Here is a 21,908-nt window from a genome sequence, read left to right as displayed (position 1 = left end):
TCATAAATAAAAAATAATAGATCTAATATATTTGATCTCAAGAACTTAGGCTCCAATACTAATTGTTTGTATAAAATCTATAATATGCTATATTAAATACGAAAACAATCTTTTACGCTCGGATTGAAATCAAATAATTAGATATAGTTTTATGATGCATACCTTTTGATGCCATTTGAAAAGGAGTTCTCTATTTTGATCTGCAAGGGCATCGTCTTTAGGTCTAAGATCGCTGTCAATCTGCAAGAGAACTAGATCCTTCTGCTCTCTTTATATTCTTTCAGGACCACTTAGATTGATGGTTAGGGAAAAGAGTTGAGAGAGAAATTGTAATCCCTCAACTAAGATGAGTAACCTCTCTTATTCTCTTATTCTTGAGGTCATATTTATTTATAGGAAAATAACGATATAAAATAAATAATTAAAAGAGTTTCTTGATTATCTCATAAGAATCATACTAAGGAATCATAATTAAAAGAGAACGATCTATTGATCAATATATATCATCTATCTTATCTAATTATAAATGAATACAAAATCTAAACGCTCAATTACACTCGAATTCCAATTCCGATTCCGACTCCTAACACACCTCTCTCTCTCATATCACTCGAATTCCAATTCCGATTCCTAACACACCTCTCTCTCTCTCTCTCTATATATATATATCATCGCCATATATCGTCGATTACCCCACTTTCTTTCCTCGTAACTCTCTCTCTCCTCAGGAACCATGGAATCCCCTGAAGCTAGTTCGATCTCCCTCCCGGACCAACAGTCGATGTTTCCTTGGGACTCTTCGACGGAGGAGAGGGAGAAGATAACGAATCTGGCCGATCGTGAGCCCCAACGACGACGATCACCGCTCCGTCGCCCATCCCTTCATAGTCATGGCGCCGCCGCCGAGGTCCGCCGTCGCTTCCATGGCCGCGACGTGTCGTCGTCACCTGCTATCCCCGAGGATAGCCCGTCGACGTACTATGAATGGCTCCCGGAGGAGAGCCACCTCGTCGTGCGGATGGCCGCCATGCATGTCGGGGGCCACGATGGTGGCGCTCCGGCGCGTACGCGTACGCTTCAGAACGGACACGGCGACGCCGGAGTGCCGCGGCGGTTCGGCCGCTCCTATACTCCGCTCTTCTTGGCGCCTGGTGCCGTTCAGAGGACGACTGCTCTGGAAGCAGAGCCAGATTGGTCTGGATCGATGCGCAATGATGAAGATGATGCTTTGAGTCGGTTGCGGCTCGCGCTCCCGCCCGCGCCCGAGCCCGCTCCGTGCTACTTGGAGCCTACTCGGTCTATCCCCACGGGAGGCGTCTACGCTTCGCGATATGTCGGCCAGAACAGGCGTGAATTTTGGATGTTGCCAAGTAGGTTGCAACGCACTGCTGTCGACGCGAATCACCTCTGCCTCCGGGAGCTTCATCGCTTGTCTATTCTGTCGTCAAGCTATGGAAGCTTGATGACTTCAGGCAAGTGCATTTACTGCATGGCGAAGGATAAGCGGGAATGCCAGAAATTGCTGCAGTTGGCTGATGCAGACGCGCCTCAGCTTGTGGACTTGTTATACCATGGGGTCATCGACCATGTCGACGAGCTCACGGTTCACCCTTACGGAAATAATCTCATGCTGAAGCTGCTCGAAGTCTGCAGCAAAGAACAAACGCAGCGAATAATCGTCGAGCTCGCAGCCGATCCAAATCGGTTTGTCAGAATCTCTCTGAATCCTCATGGGTATTGCTCTTATCATGATGTGCATTTTGGCTTCAGTCTCTCTTTGATCATGCCTTGCATCTCACTGAAGTTTTGGTTTCAGGACAAAGGCAGTACAAAGTTTAATTAAGATGCTCAGAACACCAAAAGAAATTTCACTGGTAATTTATTCACTTTACAGTGGGATTCTTGATCTTTTTCTGGATCCAAATGGCAACCGTGTGATCAATACTTTCTTAACATCCTTTCCACCTGAGTACAATCAGGTACTTGCCTTCTTTTCTTCCCTCTCTCTCTCTCTCTCTCTCTCTCTCTCTCTCTCTCTCTCACATGTTCCTTTTGATGAGAGGAGAAGGATTCATATCCAGATACTGAGTAGCTTTTGTTCTTTGGTTAACAGTGAATGATAGGTTCTGAATGCACATCTTGTTCTGAATTGGATGCTCATACTAATAACTGAAGCAGAGACGCTTACCATAATCTAACAGCACAGAAATATACCTGCATATTTATCATAGTAATAGAAGGATTAAAATTAGCACATTGAGGCCTGCAAACATTGGGTTGATTGTGAATTGAGTTGCTATGGAAATCTGTACAGAACACTTTGAAATTTATGTTTCATTATGGATTCCAAACTAGAGTTATATAAGTCTCTCTCTGAAAACCTTTACAACTCAAATCCGATCAATACAAAGCACTCTTCTGTGTGTAATGCTTGCATGGAGTTAATCAGTCGACCATTTTCTTTGTGGCAGATCTTTTTTGCTGCTGCTGCCGGGTACTGTTATCAACTGGCTACTCATCAACATGGATGTTGCATTTTGCAAAGCTGCATAAAGTACTCCACAGGAGAGCTTCGAGCAGAATTGCTCAAGCAAACAGCTGCTTATGGTCATCACCTTTCGATGGATGCTTATGGGTAATTTCTCGGCATCGGCCTTCCTTACTGTTCTCCAAAATTCAAGTTTCACCGGTAACATACTTAGGTAGAGTAAATTCTGCTCTACCTGAGTAAATTTTGTTTTAAGTAAATTCTGCTCTATGAGACTACTGATATCATTGTCAAAGCTCTGTGTTAACTTTTGCATCATTGTGTTCGAGTAAATTTGGATGTTTTTTTCACATGCAGAAATTTGGTTTTGTCTATGAGATTACTGATATCGTTGTCAAAGCTGTGTGTTGACTTTTGCATCATTGTGTTTGAGTAAATTTGGATGCTTTCTTCACATGTAGAAAATTGGTTTAGTCAAAAGTAAATTCTGCTCTATGAGATTACTGATATCATTGTCAAAGCTCTGTGTTGACTTTTGCATCATTGTGTTCGAGTAAATTTGGATGCTTTTTTCACATGTAGAAATTTGGTTTTGTTAAAGTAGATTCTGCTCTATGAGATTACTGATGTCATTGCCAAAGCTCCGTGTTGACTTTGCATTATCGTATTGTCAGACTAACAGTTGTTTCTCTCTGTCTCAGTAACTATGTGGTTCAGTGTCTCATAGATCTCAAAGATCCCTCGATAAATACAACTCTAGCATCACAGTTTCGAGGAAATTATGTAGAACTCTCAAGACACAAGTCTAGCAGTCATGTGGTGGAGAAATGCCTGAAGAAATTTGAAGAAGAACACCAGGCACAGATCATATATGAGTTGGCGTCGTCGCCCGAGTTTAAACAGCTACTGCAAGACCCATATGCAAATTATGTAATCAGATCCGCCCTCGAGCTTCCAAAGGTCTCTATCACAAGAAGAATTAATCTGTAAGTAGATGACAATTTTTGTTATGGTGAAGATTCTAACTCATGTTTCACTCCCTCCTCCTCCTCAGGGGCGTCTCCATGATGCACTGGTCGAGGCAATCCGACCGCATGTAACCCTTCAATTCAATCCGTACTGCAAAAGGATCTTCTCGATGGTTCTGAACAAACATCGATGAAGACGTGTACTACGAACGCTTGGAAGCGGTGTTGTTATCATACCATGTAACTCATCGCTTGTCGCTATACCCGTCTGTGAAAGGAGATGATTGATTTCATGCAGCGTCGCGTTTTATCTGATCTTCTAAGTAGTATATGAGTCTGTAGAGTTGTAGGAGGAAGAAGCAGTTTTCTGTAGTGTCTTAGATATTCCTGTGAAGTAGTTGTTTAGTGGTGTAATGTGGTTTTCGCCCCCCTCTCCTCGAGAATAATTGATCCTTATTATTGTGTGGACTACCATTTTCCTCTTGTGCTAAATTAATTTTGAGATTCTTTCGATTATTAATCTTGCATGGAATGGTTGCAAACGTGTAAGCTGGTTTCGGATTCAATGCTGGCACAGACGTCAAATCATTGGGTGGTGTACGGATGAATAGATATATATTATTAATCTTGCTAGCGGATGAACATGACAGAAGCAGATGTATTGAAGCGTTAACATGAGACAACGTGTAGGGAAACGCTGGTAGAGCTTGCATTCACCTGCTTGATATGTTCAGATCAGGGAAAGTAGTTCCCCCCTCCCGATAAGCTGGATCGCGATGCTTGCTACAGTTGTCTTCGAAGACGGTCAGATTCTTTCCCCCCGAATCACTGCATCCTTCTGTGCACGCAAGTAATTATTTGTGTACGATTTGCTCCCTCTGTATCCTCACATGCGATGGAAGACGAAAATATGCTTCGATCTCCTAGAATGAACCAATCCAAGTTATTTATATGTATTGTCTTGCAGTGACCGAGTGGAGGCACAAGGGAGGCAGGCAACATGTTTCTTCTCCTGCAACCTCTCGCTCTCCTCTTCCTCACCGTCCTGTTTCTGTACCCTTTATTTCGGCACGCCTATGGAGAGCCCAAGGGTTGTAAGCTTCCACCCGGCTCTTTTGGCTGGCTCCCACTGATCGGCAAGACCATGTCTTTCATCAATCCCCATTTGTCGTGCACGACGGGTCAATTCCTGGAGGAGAACATCAAGCGGTATGCATGCATCATCTTCCGTACCATGTGTACTTGTATGCATTAGCTGTTTGTTCATCGTTGCTTTTTGAAGGTACGGGAAGATCTTCCGATCGCATCTATTCGGTCACCCCACCGTGGTATCATGCGACGTGGACTTCAATCACTTCATCATGCAGAACGAGGGTAGACTATTCGAGGCCAGTTATCCTGCGAGCATCCCAAAAGTTATTGGCGATTTCACGATGCTTGTTATGACCGGCGATGCGCACAAGCGCATTCGCGGCGTGGCTCTCGGCCTCTTCTCCTCCATGAAGACGCACGAGGCTGCCACTATTTCCGACATCGACAACATCGTCGTCCGGCTCATGGATTCTTGGAAGAACAAAAAGACCTTGGTTTTCTGCGATGAGACTCGCAAGGTTTTCAGCTTTCCTTTCGAAAACATTTGCAAGAGAAGATAGAAATAAGCTGATGACGTTTCTTTGTGCTTCTGTCTCAGTTCACTTTCAGTGTGATAGTCAAGCATACCCTGAGCTTGAGCCCCGAAGACCCCGAGACCGTGCAGCTCCTCGATAACTACAAGACATTCATGAAAGGGTTTGTGTCAGCCCCAATAAACCTCCCCGGCACGGCCTTTGTCAAAGCTCGACGAGTAAGACATGTTATATATAGTATTCGGTGCTAGGAACATGAAACAGGTTCATGGATACGATGTTTGAGATCGATTCTCCGTCGGCAGGCGAAGTTTCAGATTACAAAAATAGTGGGGGAAATCCGGGATCGACGACGGCGACAGAGGATTGCTGCAGGAGCGCCGGAGGTGGAAGGGACGAAAGATTTTCTCGACTTGCTGGAGTCCCATGGTGGCCTGGCGGAGGAAGAGATCTTTGGCCTCGTGATCGATCTTTTGATCGGAGGGTACGAGACCACCGCCATGCTCATCGCTATCATCGTCAAATTTGTAGGGAGCGATCCGGAGATTCTGAGCGAGCTCAGGGTAAGTTTTCTTCTGTCGCTCGACCCAGGCTGATTCAGACCTCAAGAGCGTGTGCATGCATCGGTGCTGCGTGATGACAGGCAGAGCATGCTGCAGCGAGGAAGAAGAAAGCAGGAGATGAGCCACTGAAATGGCAGGATTACAAGGACATGCGGCTCACTCAGTGCCTCATAAACGAAGCTTTGCGTCTGGGGAACGTGGTGAAGTTTGTTCACCGCAAAGCAATAAAGCCCGTCCGATACAAAGGTATAAATGTCTTCGTGATTTGTTCTACTTGTCGAATCACAACAACAATCACTGAACTTTGATTCTTCCTGCATGCGTTATGTCGTGATCAAGAGTTCGAGATTCCTGCTGGGTGGAAAGTTCTGCCGATACTTTCCGGTGTTCATTTGGACGGTTCTCTCCACAATGATCCTTTCCGGTTCGACCCACGGAGATGGCAGGTACGAAGCCATTCTCCTCTTTCCCACTCACCATGAATCATCAGACCATGATCTTTACTGCACCGTCGCATGGTCACGTAGAACGAGGAGGTGGAGATCGCAAGGAACTTTATGCCATTTGGTGGAGGGAAAAGGTTGTGCCCTGGATCTGATCTGGCATGGTTGGACACCTGCATTTTTCTGCATCATCTGCTCCTCAAGTACTCATGGAAGACGCAGGAGGAGGATGACTGGCCCATGTCCTTCCCGTTCCTCGACTTCAAGAAAGGACTTAAGATTGCCATACAACCTCTGAGCGATCCATGTCCTTCTCAGGAGCAGGCCACAAGTTGATGTATCCACTAGTTCTTCAGTAATATTAGTGTACTGACTGCTAATGTGAGATTTGGGTAATTTCAATATCATTAGATAATAAGGAGAACAATATGTTTTATTTCTCTCGCTTCTCTCCCAGTGGGTCTTTGTATGGATGGTCGATATAAAATCTATAAGAAAGTTCTTGGAAATTAGGTCAAGATCTAACGACTTTGACTAGCAGGCAACGCGGTCGGGTTTTGAGTCTAATCAGATTTATATCTTCTTTGAAATTTTGTATTATTTTAACCGATTTATCGAGCAATGATATTCTTAATATTATTTCATCTCTTAGGCCATGTTACGATCTTAAGAATCGGGCATTGGCTTATATGGGTCAAAGGTCACCCCGAGAACTCGGGAATGCAAAGTTGACCTTATAAAAATTGGTCTTCCATAAGTACCCCCAAGAAACTGAAACATAGCACACAATAACAAGTGCTGTACACCGTGCCATTGCCATGCAAGTCATCGTGATCTGCGCGAAGAGGAATATAAGCATGCAAAACAACGAACATGTGATATTGCAGAGAAAGAAAACATGAAGCTGCAGAGAGAGACTAAGACATCATCATCATCATCGTAAACACACATAAACATAACATAGAGGACATATAAAATTTGGTTAAAATGATGGGGGCGTTTATTTATCCGAGGATAGTGTTTCTAACTCTCCAGTTTTCTACAGTAGTCCATCCCTCCTTCCGGTTTCCCGTCAAACCCTAGCGTCATACACGCCTCGTCGCACTCCTTGGAGCATTCCTGCTCGCTCACGATCCCCAGAGGAATGCACTTCTTCATGCACTCGCAGTAGCAGTTCTGGCTACCCTCGATCCTTGCGACGAAGGAAAGAAACAGCAACGCGCACATGAAGAGCGCCGTGGTCGCCTTTTGATAAGCCATTACTTCCCCTCCTCGATCCTCTCTTGTGTTCGTCTCCTCTTGAGGGTTAGGATAGGAGGAGGAGGAGGAGGAGCGTGGGTGGGCGGAGGCTGAAACCTGTTGCTGACGGAGGAGGGAGGCAAGGATCCGGAGGACGAGCTCTAATGGAAATCGATATGGTTAAAATAGGAGCTTCTGCTCTGCTATATTAGCGTGTCGTTGCTGTCCCAAGGCAGTTGACAAGGTCAAATCCCCTTCCTTGCCAACCATCTGTCTGTCTCCTCACCGGCTTTTCATGTGCGTATCTGTCACCTCTACATTTGCGTCTCACTCACCTTCTTTAGGAGTTATCCGCTAACGCCGGCAACCGTGTACGCTGAAGGCAGGGAGGGCAGTGTCACCCCTGACGGTATCTTTCTCAAGTGAACGCTCTTTGATGGTCCACACATCTGCAGAAAAGCATGGATCAGATGCTGATCGACGCCGTCGTCGTTCCAAAACATGTTTCAAGAATCACCGACCGTGTCGCGGGACGGTGGGATCACCGGGCGAATGGAGACGAAGAGGGGTTGCCAATATGAACGTCACGCTTTCACGCTCGTGAGTCACGTCTGCATCCTACGCGGCGCATGTCGGTCAACGGTCAAACGCCCAGAGCGGAGGGCACGTCCTCCATTTCACATGCCGCTTTGTGGTTTTGTTTACGGTTTGATTTTGTCCGTACGAGAAAGAATGTGCGACTTGTATCGCATATCTGATGATTCTCACATGTATAAACACTTAAATATTGAGAGGCGACTTGATTCATGGATTGTACGCGTGGGAGGTTGACCGTCCGTATGACGAAGGGCATGACGAAGGGAAACATGAAACTATCACTACTACACACACGTTGTTGCAAACCACGCATACGCTTCTTCACCGTCCAACCTATCGTCATCTGATTACCGCAGCAAAGTTTGAATATTAGTTTCTATTTATATAACACAGTTTTTTGCGAAAAAGAGAACACGATTAGACTTGTTTGTGGTGTAATCAATAGATAGGATGAGCTATCAGAAAAGTAATCCATGGTCAACGGAAATTTTCGCCGCATGTTGACTTATCAACGGCCGAGCTTCTGAGAACGTGTAGTGGCATCCAGAGGCGATACATCTGAACCCTCCGACTGGAAACGGGTGGCGATTCACCGGTCGAACCAAAGAAATCCATGGTTGTCAACCCTTCGCGGATGTCTACGATACCGCGGTCAGGTTGATCGAAGCCTGTTCGTAGGGCTGCTACTCCGTACTGTGGGCATGTAGGAACCAGCACGGCTTGATCAAGACATGCGACACTATAAATTAAGCGTAGGAAGTCGTCGGAAATTGTGCAAAGCTAGCCATTCGCTTACCCTTTGTCCTCCTCTCCCACAAGCAAGCGTTGGTTTTCGTCTTCCTCGGATCCGTCAGGTATCCCTCTCTTGCGTCTGCTCTTGTTGTATGTTGCGTCTCCTGCAGGAGCTCTCCTTTCTGGAGTACTTTTGTGCCTTGTGTTTTGCAGTTTGGAAATGGTTTCTGTAATCTACTAGCAAAAAGAGATGCGATGAGTATGTTTGGGAGAAACCCTTTCAGTTGTTACATGCATACTTTGATCCCTCGGGTGAGGTGATCATGTTCCAGCTGCTTACGCTCAGCATTCTTATGTATTGACCAGAGATAGAGAAATGTGTTCTAGTTTGAAGTATCTACTCAGGTTAATCAACCAGTTCTTTAATGAGGATTAATTAACACCAGTTAACCGGCGGCGTAGTCCTCAGCCGTCACAAGTGCACCCAATGCCGTGAAAAACCGATGATTAGGCAAATACAATACTCTCAGTTCTTCTTTCTCTTTCTTTTGGATTATATGTAGCAAAGCTTCCTCCCAAGAGTCCGTTTATGTGGCATTACATTACAATGACTTCAATTCGTCACGGAATTCCGGAACTCACCCTCATAGTTTGTGTACGTTCTTCTTGACAGGGCCATACTAGTGGAATCGTAACAATGGGTCTGTCCCTGTCCTTGCTTACGTGGGCTCGGATCGAATGCATGGGGAGCAAAATAATTGGTCTGGCAGAGACAAAAGATGCTTTACTCGGATCGATTAGCTTTGGCGAGAGAGACATCAACGTGAACTTGAGGTCACTTGGTTTCAGACGAAGCGATTCATGGAAAAGGATGGCGTCCGATGTACCCAACGGCACAGCCATGGAGAAGTCTTCAAGCTTCAAGAGCTCGGAACCGGAAGTGATCCAACACGACGCTGGCTTTTCGAGGTGCCTTCCTGAGTTTTCCTCACCCAGGGCTTCGAGTGAGCTTGATGCAGCAGCTACCAAGCTGCAGAAGATGTACAGGAGTTACCGAACCAGAAGAAATCTAGCAGATTGCGCGGTTGTGGTCGAGGAGCTATGGTTAGTCTCCAATGGCACCATAATTCTTGGTTAATCTGTGTTCTACCTTTCTGCAACCTCACTCTCTGATACTGTTACTCCCTCTACAGGTGGAAGGCATTAGACTTTGCATCGCTGGAGCATAGCTCGGTGTCATTCTTCAAAGTCGAAAAGCCAGAGACAGCAGCTTCCCGATGGGCAAGGGCGCGAACCAGAGCAGCCAAGGTAATGAAGTGAGATCATCCAATCCATCCGTGCATTGAACTTGAACCTCTACTGCTCGTTTTGCTCATCCAATCATGTTTTCAGGTCGGGAAGGGTTTGTCCAAAGATGAAAAGGCTCAGAAGCTGGCACTACAACACTGGCTGGAAGCTGTAAGAAATGAATCAACCTGTTCCAACAATATTCTTCTGCGTTAAATCTTACAGCCTAAGCATGTCCTCTGATGGGTAATTCTGCTGCGCAGATCGATCCACGACATCGGTATGGCCACAATTTGCACTTCTACTACGATATCTGGTTCAAGAGCGAGAGCAACCAGCCATTCTTTTACTGGTGAGCATGGAATGCATACATGCTTCTACTAGGAGATTATTGCCTTCTGTTGATTGAACTCTCAGTGCTAACATCCTTCGCTTTCTTTCTTTTACTCATATTGAAGGCTGGATGTTGGTGATGGAAGGGAAATAAATCTTGACAAGTGCTCAAGAAACAAACTTCAAAACCAGTGCATCGAATACCTCGGACCTGTATGCACCGCCTTCAACTCATTCTTCTCCTCAAGTTGCTATATGCAATGCATGAGTTCACGATGATGACTAACAACAACAAGTGTTCTGTATGCAGAAAGAGAGGGAAACATATGAAGTCATCGTGGAGGATGGAAGGCTTGTCTACAAACAAAGTAAAATGCCTGTGGCCACCGCCGAAGGTTCCAAGTGGATATTTGTTCTCAGCACATCAAGAGTGTTATATGTGGGTCAGGTAAATGTCAGGCACCATAAACCAGCATTTGGAGCATCTACATGTATGTATTCTCGATGTGTCTGATATCATCTTATGTCCTACTATGGGCAGAAGAAGAAGGGGAAGTTCCAGCACTCGAGTTTCTTATCTGGGGGAGCAACGACATCCGCAGGAAGATTGGTGGCAGTAGAAGGGGTGCTAAAGGTAGGCACGTTCTCTAATGGGGAAGAGAAGCTATCGACACCAGAATCTACATAGTAGATGACGTTAATTGGTGGAGGAACACATTCTAATTAAATCTTGTTTCCCCCTGTTCTGGTGTTCTTCAGGCCATATGGCCATACAGTGGTCATTACCTCCCAACAGAAGAAAACTTCAAGGAATTTATCGTCTTCCTTCGGCGCAACAACGTAGACCTCAGTAATGTCAAGGTAAATATATGATAAATTCTCACTCTTGGTTGAATTGTTTCTGTTCTCTGAAAACTCTCTTACAGACTTTGCAACACTATAAAGAATGTTTTACGGACTTAATGACCGAAAAGAACAGAACATATGGTATCTTCCTCCTCCATGCATGCAAAGACTGTTGCCGTCTGTAACACGTACGATGTGTTTGATTCGCAGAGATGTTCCATTGACGACGACGATGAGCATCCGTCATTCAAGAGACGTGCCGATGAGATGGCAGTGGATTCCACTGCGGCTCGGGATGCAGCGGCGGTTGCGGAAGCTTTGCAGGAATCCAGCGAGCAAGAAAGCAGCGGTACGGAGGAAACGATGGGCGGGGAGAAGGCGTCGGAGCTCGGGGAACGCTTGCCATGCAAGTGGACGAGTGCTGCGGGGGCTCGAATTGGGTGCGTCCGGGATTACCCGACTGACCTCCAATCGAAGGCACTGGAGCAGGTGAACCTCTCGCCGAGGGTTGCTGCGTCGCCCAGCGGCCACAGAGCCCCTGTGCCATCTCCTCGACCCAGCCCCAAGGTGAGGCTTTCGCCTCGGCTTCAGTACATGGGCATTCCGAGGCCCACCGTCTCCCTCACTCTACCCAACCACAGGAGGAGATGCTGACACTGCGGCACACGCAGCTTTGGTGCACAAAGCTTCGAGTGAGCTACCAATTGCTTTTTCCTTTTCTACTATTTTATGGAGATTACTGTAAACAAATCTTAGTTTTTTTTCTTCACTCTCTCTCTCTCTGTCTCTATATTTTTTCGTTCCGCTTGGGATTCTGAAATCCCAAAAGGAATGTAAAGAAGGATATTCTTCCTGTACTTTTAGAGAGAGATGTAGATTATGGTCCTTTTTTTCGTCTCTTGCTGGTTTATGTAATATATATACTGCCTGTAATTTGATGTTTACATCAATCTGATTAATTTACATTATGGAAGTTCAGAAGTGTAAGCACAGAGACCTTTTTAGTTGTATAAGCACAGCTCTCTTCAAGTTTGAGTTTGAGTTTAAGCTACTGGAAGAAGAGGCTAAAATGTATCAATCTTCAAATGACTTCAAACTTAATAATGATCGGACTAACCAACAAGGAAAACTCGATTAGAAATAGAAGCCAACAGCCCATTTAGCATAGTTCATCAAAGAGAGGACAACCATACAAAGCAACAGACAGTTTTCGGTGCCATGTCAATCTTCATATGAATTGATGGATCATCTTAATTTGATTGCCCAGGCACAGAAAACCCAGAGATCATTTCAATCCCCTTGTTAGAAAGAAAAGAGAAAGAAGAAATTGAACTTTGACTGTAATTCTGGACAGATCATAAAAGGATAAAAAAAGAATCTAATCAATCTCATAAAATGATAAATCAAGAGATATCAAATCCCTATTCTTTGATAGAAATCAGAAAAAAAAAAATGCTGATCATATCATATCACATATGGTAACTTCTAACACTCCACCGGGTAAAATACATGAATAGAAGACCTCACGCAGACAATCTGATTTAGATCTAAAAGGGTGATCTTTTTAGTGTGCAAGCAAACATAAGAAATTCAAGAATAATAATGAAATAACAAGGACAGCCATGTGGTAACAGAGCATCCATGGCATGTACAACAGGAACAAGCCAAGATGTTCCAACCAAATGCATGTATCCTAGACAAATCCACAAGAAGCTTCTTGGACGCTTGGACCCACCTTCTTGTCAGTGCCTTGCAGCTTTTGGGGCAACTCAAATCAGCAGTTCACATCCATAGAGGCACATACTAGCTTTTCATTTGCGACTCGAAACAAAGGGAAAGAAAAATACCAAGTTGTACTTTCATTTTAGTTAATGGATGTCTACAGAGGAACAAGGATGGAAGTCGCAGCAGGACTTGCAATTTCTATAACTGGTTCCTTTCCTCGCTATCAAAATTAAGGCCCTCGATGCCTTTGAGCGTGGACTCGTAATTCTTGATTGCAGATGGTTTCCTTCCAGATGAAGTATGCTTGTGCTCTGCAGGCGAATTTCTTTGAGCACTCAAAACCTTGTGGAAAGTCACTGGGCTGGCCTCAGCAGTACGAGTGCGAGATTGATCTGTGTCAGGGCCCACCATGTCTCGGCTACTAGAAACAGCAGCTCGCCTTGATGAACCGCTTGATCGTCCCATAAAGGTTGAACTGGAAAACTAATATGCACACATTCCAGATCAGGAATTACACAAAACATAATCAACCATATCTCGCAAAGCTATATCCATGCATCTGTGATTCCATGCACCAAAAAGTTGATTCAATATTTTCAAGCTAAAATCATAAAGCTATACGCAACCCCAAATCAATTATATATCTGGAGTGATAATCTCCATTGTTGATCAAAGAGTTTAAATAGAAATTACAAGATCAAATAGCCTAAATGAGAATCATAGACACGTTCGTGCATTATGATGAAAAATAGAAGACCAGCTAGTGGCAACATAACCACTAATTTTAAAGCTAGCAGACCACTAAAAAACCTTATGAACATTTAACAGTAATAAATTCATTATTTTCCATGTACTACAATTTTAGATGAGAAACCCACCATTTCTAAGTTATAAAATATTTTATGCTATTGTCCTTTTAATTGATTATTTAGAGATCACAAACCCATCATGATTACTAAAATTTCATTCTATACATGTCTGGAAGAATAAAGGTATAATGAAGCCTTATGAATATTTTTTTTAACTAAAATAGAAACTGTATGCTTAGTTGCTTACTACGACAGGTACAAAGTTAGCCCATAATATCTGGGTGTTTTAACAACAAAATATCAGAGGGTCACTTCCCTCTTCAAAAACCCCAATACTTGGTGACCCTAGCATGACTAGTTAACCACTTTATCATAAAAAACATGTCTGACAGAGTGTTCAACAAAGTCTTTTAAGAAGCAGCAAACATTTTGAACTACTTTTAAAACATTCCATGGGATGTTGATTCTGTTATGCAACATATAAATAAGGATCTCTGAATCAGATTCAATATGAAGTCTTATGAATATTGATTCCATCAATATTGATGCTGAATGTTAAACATAAAAGCCAGATTTGTAAACTCACCATAGCATCTTTACTGGCAGATGTATCATTCCCCACAGGGGCCTTCTGCTTTGACGAGCTGCTTGCATTTACAGGTGGAGGTGTAACTCGTCCCCGACGAGAAGGGTCCATAGCCAACCAACCACTTGCCCTTCCTTCCTCACCTGTGCAGTCTTATAAGTTTATCACTCCAAATTATGAAGATGGAATCAGTAAATTCTTTTGAACATGCTAGTATGTGTAATAGATTAAGAACATATGTGCTTTGCAGGTCATGCAATGCAAATATAACAACCAATAAAGAGTAGTAATGAGAATAAGATCCACAGAGGAAAAGGGGAGAGAGAGAGAGAATCACCTGACTGCCTATCATTGGCCACAGCAGGAGCCAAGCCAGAGCTTGGTCCTGCACTTGCACCCTAGGAGATAGTAGATTAGGTTATCCATTTATTAGGAAATAAAAATAAAACATATATAATATCTTCATTTGACTAACAATAGCACGTGCAGGAGCACCAGCTATCTGCGATTGCTGATACTTTAAAATGGTCCAATCAAATACATAATCAAACTGAAAACCTGAAGAGAACAGATAAATCAATGAGCAAAACATGCACTTTCATTAGTTGTCATTCTTTCATTAATTAACAGAAAACTAATCATGAATTTTACATAAAGAGAAGAAAAATATAAGAAGAAAAATAAACCTTCACGGATGAAAAGGTCACGGAACAATCTCTTCAGATATCCATAATCAGGCTTATCCTCAAATCGAAGTGAACGGCAATAATGGAAGTACGAAGCAAACTCTGAAGGATATCCCCTGCATAAAGCCTAAGGGTACAACAAAAATTTCTATTATAGAAACTGTAGGGAAAAGACATGAAAAGCTAAATTTAATAACATAAACAAGAGTTTACCTCAATTGATGTGGCAACTTTCTTTTCACTAATTTTTTCATACTTCTGCTTCTTGGTTCCTGCTTTTAGACCTTGCCAAGGAAGGCTGAAAAAGAATAAAGAACCTACAGTTAACAATTTGAGATACCAAATTAAAAACAAAAAGGGAGACAGGTGGTTCTACTAAATTAACAAACCTTCCTCTTAGAAAGTACATAAGAACATATCCAAGAGATTCAAGATCGTCCCTCCTGCTTTGTTCTAAGCAGAAGTAAAACAAAAGTCAGAATCAAGAAAGAACAAAAGAATGGCATAAAAAGATACAGGAAATACAGGTTAGAATATTTAAGAAAAAAAAACTAATCAACTTATACAATCAGATCTGTAACAGCGTGAAAAAAAGATGATATGGGAAAAAACTCTGCATACCTATGCCGAGATGTGTGTTCACACTCGCATATCTTGCTGTCCCAGTCAAATTTTTGTTCTCTCTGCAATAGATTACAAGAACATTAAAAATGATGGTAACTTCTTGCAACCTGCAAATGGCGCACAACGTTCCATATGATTTAAAAAGCCTCTAGCATTGTCATGCCAATTCAAACATACTGTTCAATGAAGGACTAGGATGGAAGTACTCATGAGTATATATGAGATGCAAACTTCAGAAAAATAGACACTTGTTTTACTTAACAGCAAACCACAAGATTTGGAAAAAGAATCAGCCGCAAGTGCCTAAATATGGAAGCATAATAAAAAGAATATGAATATGAAAACACACCATGTAGGAGTGTATTCTCGAGAGCAAGACACTCATACTACTTCAAGAAACCATGAAGAGAATATCAACTATAAAAGGGGCTAATTGCAAGCGAAGACACAGTATCTGGCCCTTAATAATTTCCATCTGAAATCAGTAACAGAGAATTTGGATGTGAAAAAAAAAACCAACACTCGTTAGCATGTTGTATATGATGTGCCTAGAAACTACAAATTCAGTTTTAACTACGAATGTTAATTAATATAAAAAGGATATTGTAAATAATACTGATTCACAAAAGTACACTTATGCCAAGTAATATGAAAATTGATTTAAACAGACTGAAACAGGAAACAAAAAGCTAAACATCTTCAATCTTTATATATTTTGGCCACAGATTTATTTAAAAAGTGAAAAAGAAAAGTCATAAACCACAAAACTGCCTCCATATGCCTTCACCTTGAAAAACAACAGCACAGCTTATAGAAATTTTTGAAAGAGAAATTTCACAACAATTTGCTAACAAAAGATCTGTCAGTTTCAAACATCAGATACAACAGCAACAAGAGAAATACTTCTTCACATTGCTTAGTCGATTATATCTCACCTATATGGAATATGCTGATGTGTTGAAGTATCCCTATACTTCTTTGCCAGACCAAAATCAATTATGTAAACCTATATGGAAATGCAAAAGCAACTCGATGAAGCAAATTATGATCATAGTCATTAGCAGATAAGAAATTTACAAAAAACTAAATAAATTTAAGAAGCACACCTGATTAGCTCGTCTACCAAGACCCATAATAAAATTATCTGGTTTGATGTCCCGGTGCAGAAAGGACTTAGAATGCACAAATTCCACTCGATTAATCTGAAGTGAGAAATCTTGAAAGATCAGGTACAGCCATATAACTTGGCAATTCAGAACAACCTTATTATCAATTTTGTAAAAATACGAAACCCATGATTAGTGTAGTAAAGTAGAAAGTATGAACGCATTTGGTAAAAAAGGTTAAGCTAAGAGGCGTTTCAAGAAAGCATGAAATTACTTGGTTGATGAAATGAAGGAAAATGAAAATCAATTGAACAAAAGAATATGGTGGCCATCCATAAAGAAAAGAAGCCTTCATACAAGAGAAAGGAAGTTAGAAGAAAGAACTAAGTATGGAAAGTAGATGCATGCTAAAAAGATATTAAATTGACAGATGCAAGGATAAATCCAACATGTTCTCAAAGTTGAAAAGTATCATGTCATTTCAGAGAGGAGACTGCAGCAATAGCATACCATCTGATCCGCAAGCATCAAAACAGTCTTCAGAGAGAGTTTACGGCTGCAAAAGTTGAATAAATCTTCAAGACTTGGTCCTAGTAAATCCATTACAAGGACATTATAATCACCCTCAACACCAAACCACCTCACATTAGGGATTCCAGCTGTCCCAAAACAAAAAGGAAACAATAGTAAGAAATTTAAAAGTTTAACCTAACTGCCTGACAACAAAAGGGTTTAAAATTTTCATTACTTCCTCCTTGCAGGATCTTGTAGAGCTTTGATTCATATAGCAACTGCGGGTGCTTTGTCTTGACGTTTTCCTAACAAACAAGGACAGCACATAAAGACATGAAAAATTATCAAAGCCATTACAAGTACTTGATGCATCCAGAGGATAAAATGTTCAAAGCCTAACCTATAAATGACCACCTCATACACACTCATCAAAACAACTTCAAATTTCAACTCTCTCTTGAGAGACGCAAGACAACATAAAAGCACACACATTACACAAGTGATATCCAGAAAACTGTGACATACTTAGGAGAACAAAAAAAATACAAGAGAAAGTGATTGAAAAGTTCCAAGTGATAGTAAAAACATTATCAAAAGGAGTTTGTTCTTATCCCGGACCTAAGCAAGGACATCTACATGGAAAACTAAGGTTGCCAACGCAAACTGTGTGATCTTCAGACAGAATCAGTTCTTATGGATGCAGTGCATGTGAACGATTTATTAAAAAAAGAAGGTTTTGTTTAACATATCTAATTTGTCAGCTGACAGAGGATACCATTATATTGAATTTTAAAGAAAAATCCGTACAAGTATTTTCAGCTAACATGACTCAAATTCAAGGGAGAAAAAGGAGACTCCAGGAATGTTCATAAAACTATAATATATATGTATATAAAGCTCAAAATAAGAATGCATTAAGCACAATATATAAGTGAAACGAAAGTATCTGATCATCCAATCTAGCATGACAATCTAATCGAACATTATAATAAACGCAAATCCAAAACAACGAAAGCTATACTTACGAGCTTAATTGCAACCTCCTCGTTCGTTTGGATATTAGTACCTGCAAGCACGAGAAGAATCAGAAATCCCCAAAGAGGCAAACTTTAGGAGTTCCCGCAAAAAAAATCCACAGAAAGCAGCTCCAAAACAGACGCAATCCAAAGATAAAGCAACCACAGACCCAAATAGATCTCTCCAAAGGACCCGCTCCCGATCTTGCGACCGAGGCGGAACTTGTTCCCGACGCGAGGCTCCATCCGACCACCGCAATCACAAGCAGGAGACGCACCCAATTCAAGCTGTAGTCCTGGCAACAAAAATCACCCCCTCCACCGATCTCGCGAAGCCGCAAGGTCTCACCAAAGACAAGAAAATCCCACCAAATCGACGACCCGGGGAATGGAGATGAGACCGACGCCCATCAATCGGTGGCGGTAGGAATGAAACCCGACATCGATCGGCGCCTTGGGGTCTCCAAATTAGAGGAAGTGGCTCGATAAATTAGGGTTCCGGAGGAGGAAGAGGTGGGGAGGAGGGGAGGAGAAGGGGTCATGATCCTACGATGTCGTGTTCGCGCACGCTTTGATCCAAACGAAGCAGCGGTTGCGATAGCGGGCAACACAATCCGCCCCTCTCGCTCGCTCCCTCCCCCACGAAATAATAGCTTTGCTTAGCTGTGTCGGTTTTCCAACGTCGAGTTAAAAGGAGGGGTCCGCGGTTGTCGCCTTGGAATAGCTTCTTCCGCTGGGAGTCGCTCGTGGTCGACGTGGAACTCAATTTTATCCTGATGCGGGACCCGCATGTATCAAATATATATATATATATATATATATCACCGTTATGTATTTGTCTCAATATGCTTCATGACTATTAATGTGTATGTACAAGAATTACTCCTCCCGAATTGCTTATCACTGTATACGTATAACATATAAAGAATCCGCTTCGACATTCTCTCAGACAGGTGATCGGCGACGCTGGAAATGGCGAATGGAAGCGGCGGTGGCGACGGCGACGCTAGGGATTTGGGACGAAGAAGGATGCAGTAAGAGCATTCTCCAGGAGTGGCAGCTCCGATCTCGAACTGTCTTTCGGACAGCCTTCGTTCCCTCCCAAAACCCTAACCCTGAAACCCTCGTCGTCGCGCCTCCAGCGACGGTTCCATCGCCACCCTCTCAGGTAATCACCGCGTCCTTAGACTTTCTTCTTGGAATTGAAGGGTTTGTGGTTATGTCTTTGCTGAACTCTACCTTAATTTGCAGTGAGCTTATGCTCACTCGATGAGAGAAGACAAAAAGTAAGGGCAGAAGGGAATGGAAAAGAGTAGAAGGAAAGATCAATATCGATTTCCTTCTTTGTTAATGCAATAGTTCCTAGAACCTCTATTTGAACATGCAATATGGGTCTTGCCGGATGCCAATTGAGGGTATTAACATTGGATTTACATTTGGACATCTTTGTCTGTATCCGGCACATCTGCAAGTATCTAATCACCAGCGATATTGTGATGATGCTCATGATTTTCTATTTGACCGTTTTTGTGTTTTGTGGTTGGATAGTGTTTGGTAAAAACAAACAAGAAATCATCTCAACATGCGAGGACAGGAAGTATCCAGCGACATTTCTTGCATTGATGGCATTGCTCTTTTCTAAAGCAGGTGGATAGATAGGGTCTTCAACCAAAAGTATCTTTTTTTTTTTTTCTGCTGATAACATTGCTTTTTCTGAATCACAACAGTGTTGGCTCTTGATGAAATCATTCTTTACTTTCCCAGTGTCAGGATTATATGTGGCCCTTTACTGGCGGAGCCATGTTGTATCATTTGGGACACAAGGGCTCTGCATCTGGTTAACACGGATCCCATATTGGTATAAACCTGAATGCAAAAATGAGATTGGTACACATGTCAGTTGTTTCATTTTTCTGATTGGTTTGCTTTGTTTGTTAAAAAGAGCATCACTTGGTTGGTTGTGTACGTTAATTTATCTTAAACCGTGAGATGCAATTTTACTTAGATGGTATACACCAACTGGTACTTATTGATTCGAGAATGAACCGAAAGCGGTCCACAAGTGGTCTTGTACCACATAGGAACCACCAAAATGGGGCAGTCCACATGTGGGTAGGTTGTACATAGTGACCCTCCCCCAAGCCCCATCTTGGTAGGAGCCTATTGTATCTAACATCCATCCTTTACAAATACGATAAGTACTTGAAAGATTTATGTTTCATTGGTCATACATGTGTCTTAGAGTATGTTATGAAGTATCCAACAAGTGTCATACTTTGATGGGTATGCAATGAAAATTTTGGCGTGTCCGTGTTCATAGGTGTACCTTTGACCACACACAAACTCTACATTGGATGGAGCCTCAAGTTCTGGGTTGCATTTTCAGTTTCTTTGAAAAGTGGTGCCAAAACAATTTTCTGGGTTGAAATTCAGAGAAACAATATATCAGGTTAAACTTAGCGCTATCTCAGAATGATTTTAAAGTATTTCAGGATGTTATAATTATCTAGTAAATAATTAATGCTGCTAGTGGATGTCAATGAGTTCCTTTTTTCTGGAATATTCTGCTTCAATATGTATCTCCCTTAAGAATATACTAGTTTTGTTTGGATTCATTAATTCACACTAAAGTAGTATATGGCACGCATCTTGTTTTACTTCTGAACTGTGCTGCAATCTTTCCTTTTTAAATAACAAAAATCGTAGTCTTATGTATTAGATTTCCCCTTAGAGGCTTGTGATACTGGTTCCAGGTTATCAGTTTGGAATCTGCTATCTGGTGAATGTGTTTGTAGTATAAACAGTCATGCACGGTGCAAGATTTACTGATCGATGATGACCAAGTAAGTTCATGCAACTATAGATATATGCTCAAACTGACACATTGTTCGCCTTTTACCCCATATCTATCATGAGACACCTGCCAAGAGAATGAATTCCCTATTGCTGTGTGCTTGCTTGACCACTGGTCCACCATCGAAGATTCTTGCTACCGCTTGGATTGCTGCCGATGCTGGTCTTCTCCTATCTGTGTGTCTGATCCGTTGATCATTCCTGCCTGAATATGCCACCACAATTGGGTGGTCTCATTGAGGTGGCACACAAAAGCCTCATCCGGAGAAAATCCTGCATGCCATTCACAACATGAACCACGGTCTGCACACCACCAGGTTTTAGTAAAGTTCATTTGTTCATTTTTAACTGCTTCACAATTTGTTTACGGAAAGTTTCTTCTAAGTTTGTGGCATCAACACAATGCTTGCCATTGTGTTCTTCCGGCACCCTAAAAGATTTTACACCATCAGTTTAATGTCTGTCTATATGATTACATTTTTTGTAATTTTAACTGTTTATTATGGTAGTCTGTTGTCAAGCTTTGTCCAACTCTCATATATTATGTATCTTGACTATGTACTTTTAATTGGTTCCGTTTTGCTTTTTTGGCCCTATAACTATTTGGATCTGAGCCTGCGCTCACACATTTCAGTTTCAATGGAGTTACTCAACAAATGGAATTGGCTCCTCATTCGGCATTTTCTGTTTTCCTTTGCCATCCTGGAGTATGTTTCTTTCTTTTCCATCTTTTAGCTGAAAAGAATTATTTAATAACATAACCCGTGATATAAGAAATTTTCTATTATTCACATTTTAAAATTATGCCTATATGGTATTCAGGTTACAGACATGGTGGCCCTGGAGCGAGCAATGTCTATAAGGTATTC

The 21,908-nt window shown here is 42.2% G+C and overlaps 4 protein-coding genes and 1 long non-coding RNA gene across 6 annotated transcripts; 4 read left to right on the top strand and 1 right to left on the bottom strand.

Annotated features, from left to right (window-relative positions):
* Positions 1-733: 733 nt before the first annotated feature.
* LOC103981634 (putative pumilio homolog 8, chloroplastic) lies at positions 734-3,650 on the top strand. Its single transcript, XM_018824701.2, has 5 exons — positions 734-1,734; positions 1,817-1,979; positions 2,472-2,635; positions 3,190-3,448; positions 3,543-3,650. Exons 1-5 carry the CDS (start codon positions 734-736, stop codon positions 3,648-3,650), a joined length of 1,695 nt encoding a protein of 564 aa, XP_018680246.2.
* Positions 3,651-4,456: 806 nt separating this feature from the next.
* LOC135672047 (cytochrome P450 724B1-like) lies at positions 4,457-6,423 on the top strand. The gene is made up of 7 exons (XM_065180501.1): positions 4,457-4,665; positions 4,739-5,066; positions 5,147-5,299; positions 5,387-5,644; positions 5,725-5,890; positions 5,984-6,090; positions 6,172-6,423. Exons 1-7 carry the CDS (start codon positions 4,457-4,459, stop codon positions 6,421-6,423), a joined length of 1,473 nt encoding a protein of 490 aa, XP_065036573.1.
* A 2,912-nt stretch (positions 6,424-9,335) lies between these two features.
* LOC135672384 (IQ domain-containing protein IQM1-like) lies at positions 9,336-11,777 on the top strand. The gene is made up of 9 exons (XM_065180855.1): positions 9,336-9,759; positions 9,849-9,963; positions 10,048-10,113; positions 10,206-10,294; positions 10,401-10,488; positions 10,586-10,723; positions 10,817-10,909; positions 11,035-11,136; positions 11,332-11,777. The coding sequence occupies exons 1-9, from the start codon at positions 9,353-9,355 to the stop codon at positions 11,773-11,775; spliced, it is 1,542 nt and encodes a 513-aa protein (XP_065036927.1). The 5' UTR covers positions 9,336-9,352; the 3' UTR covers positions 11,776-11,777.
* Positions 11,778-12,954: 1,177 nt separating this feature from the next.
* Positions 12,955-18,830, bottom strand: LOC135644594 (casein kinase 1-like protein 2). The gene is made up of 14 exons (XM_065162310.1): positions 18,357-18,830; positions 18,196-18,236; positions 17,406-17,475; positions 17,168-17,316; positions 16,658-16,753; positions 16,487-16,557; positions 15,549-15,610; positions 15,317-15,380; positions 15,141-15,225; positions 14,928-15,054; positions 14,717-14,799; positions 14,579-14,639; positions 14,242-14,384; positions 12,955-13,329 (listed from the first exon to the last, which is right to left on the bottom strand). Exons 1-14 carry the CDS (start codon positions 18,430-18,432, stop codon positions 13,045-13,047), a joined length of 1,413 nt encoding a protein of 470 aa, XP_065018382.1. The 5' UTR covers positions 18,433-18,830; the 3' UTR covers positions 12,955-13,044.
* A 71-nt stretch (positions 18,831-18,901) lies between these two features.
* On the top strand, positions 18,902-21,638 carry LOC135644600 (uncharacterized). 2 transcript variants are annotated; one of them, XR_010498521.1, is made up of 3 exons: positions 18,902-19,833; positions 19,951-20,044; positions 20,940-21,638. It is a non-coding gene; the product is annotated as an uncharacterized LOC135644600 (long non-coding RNA). The 2 variants fall into 2 exon arrangements; XR_010498520.1 differs by having other exon boundaries at positions 19,951-21,638.
* The last annotated feature ends 270 nt before the right edge of the window (positions 21,639-21,908 follow it).

This window comes from Musa acuminata, chromosome BXJ1-4, assembly GCF_036884655.1.
Source record: "Musa acuminata AAA Group cultivar baxijiao chromosome BXJ1-4, Cavendish_Baxijiao_AAA, whole genome shotgun sequence".
NCBI lineage: Eukaryota > Viridiplantae > Streptophyta > Magnoliopsida > Zingiberales > Musaceae > Musa > Musa acuminata.
The sequence above is the reverse complement of the archived record's forward strand: the minus strand, read 5'-3'. Positions and strand labels throughout refer to the sequence as shown.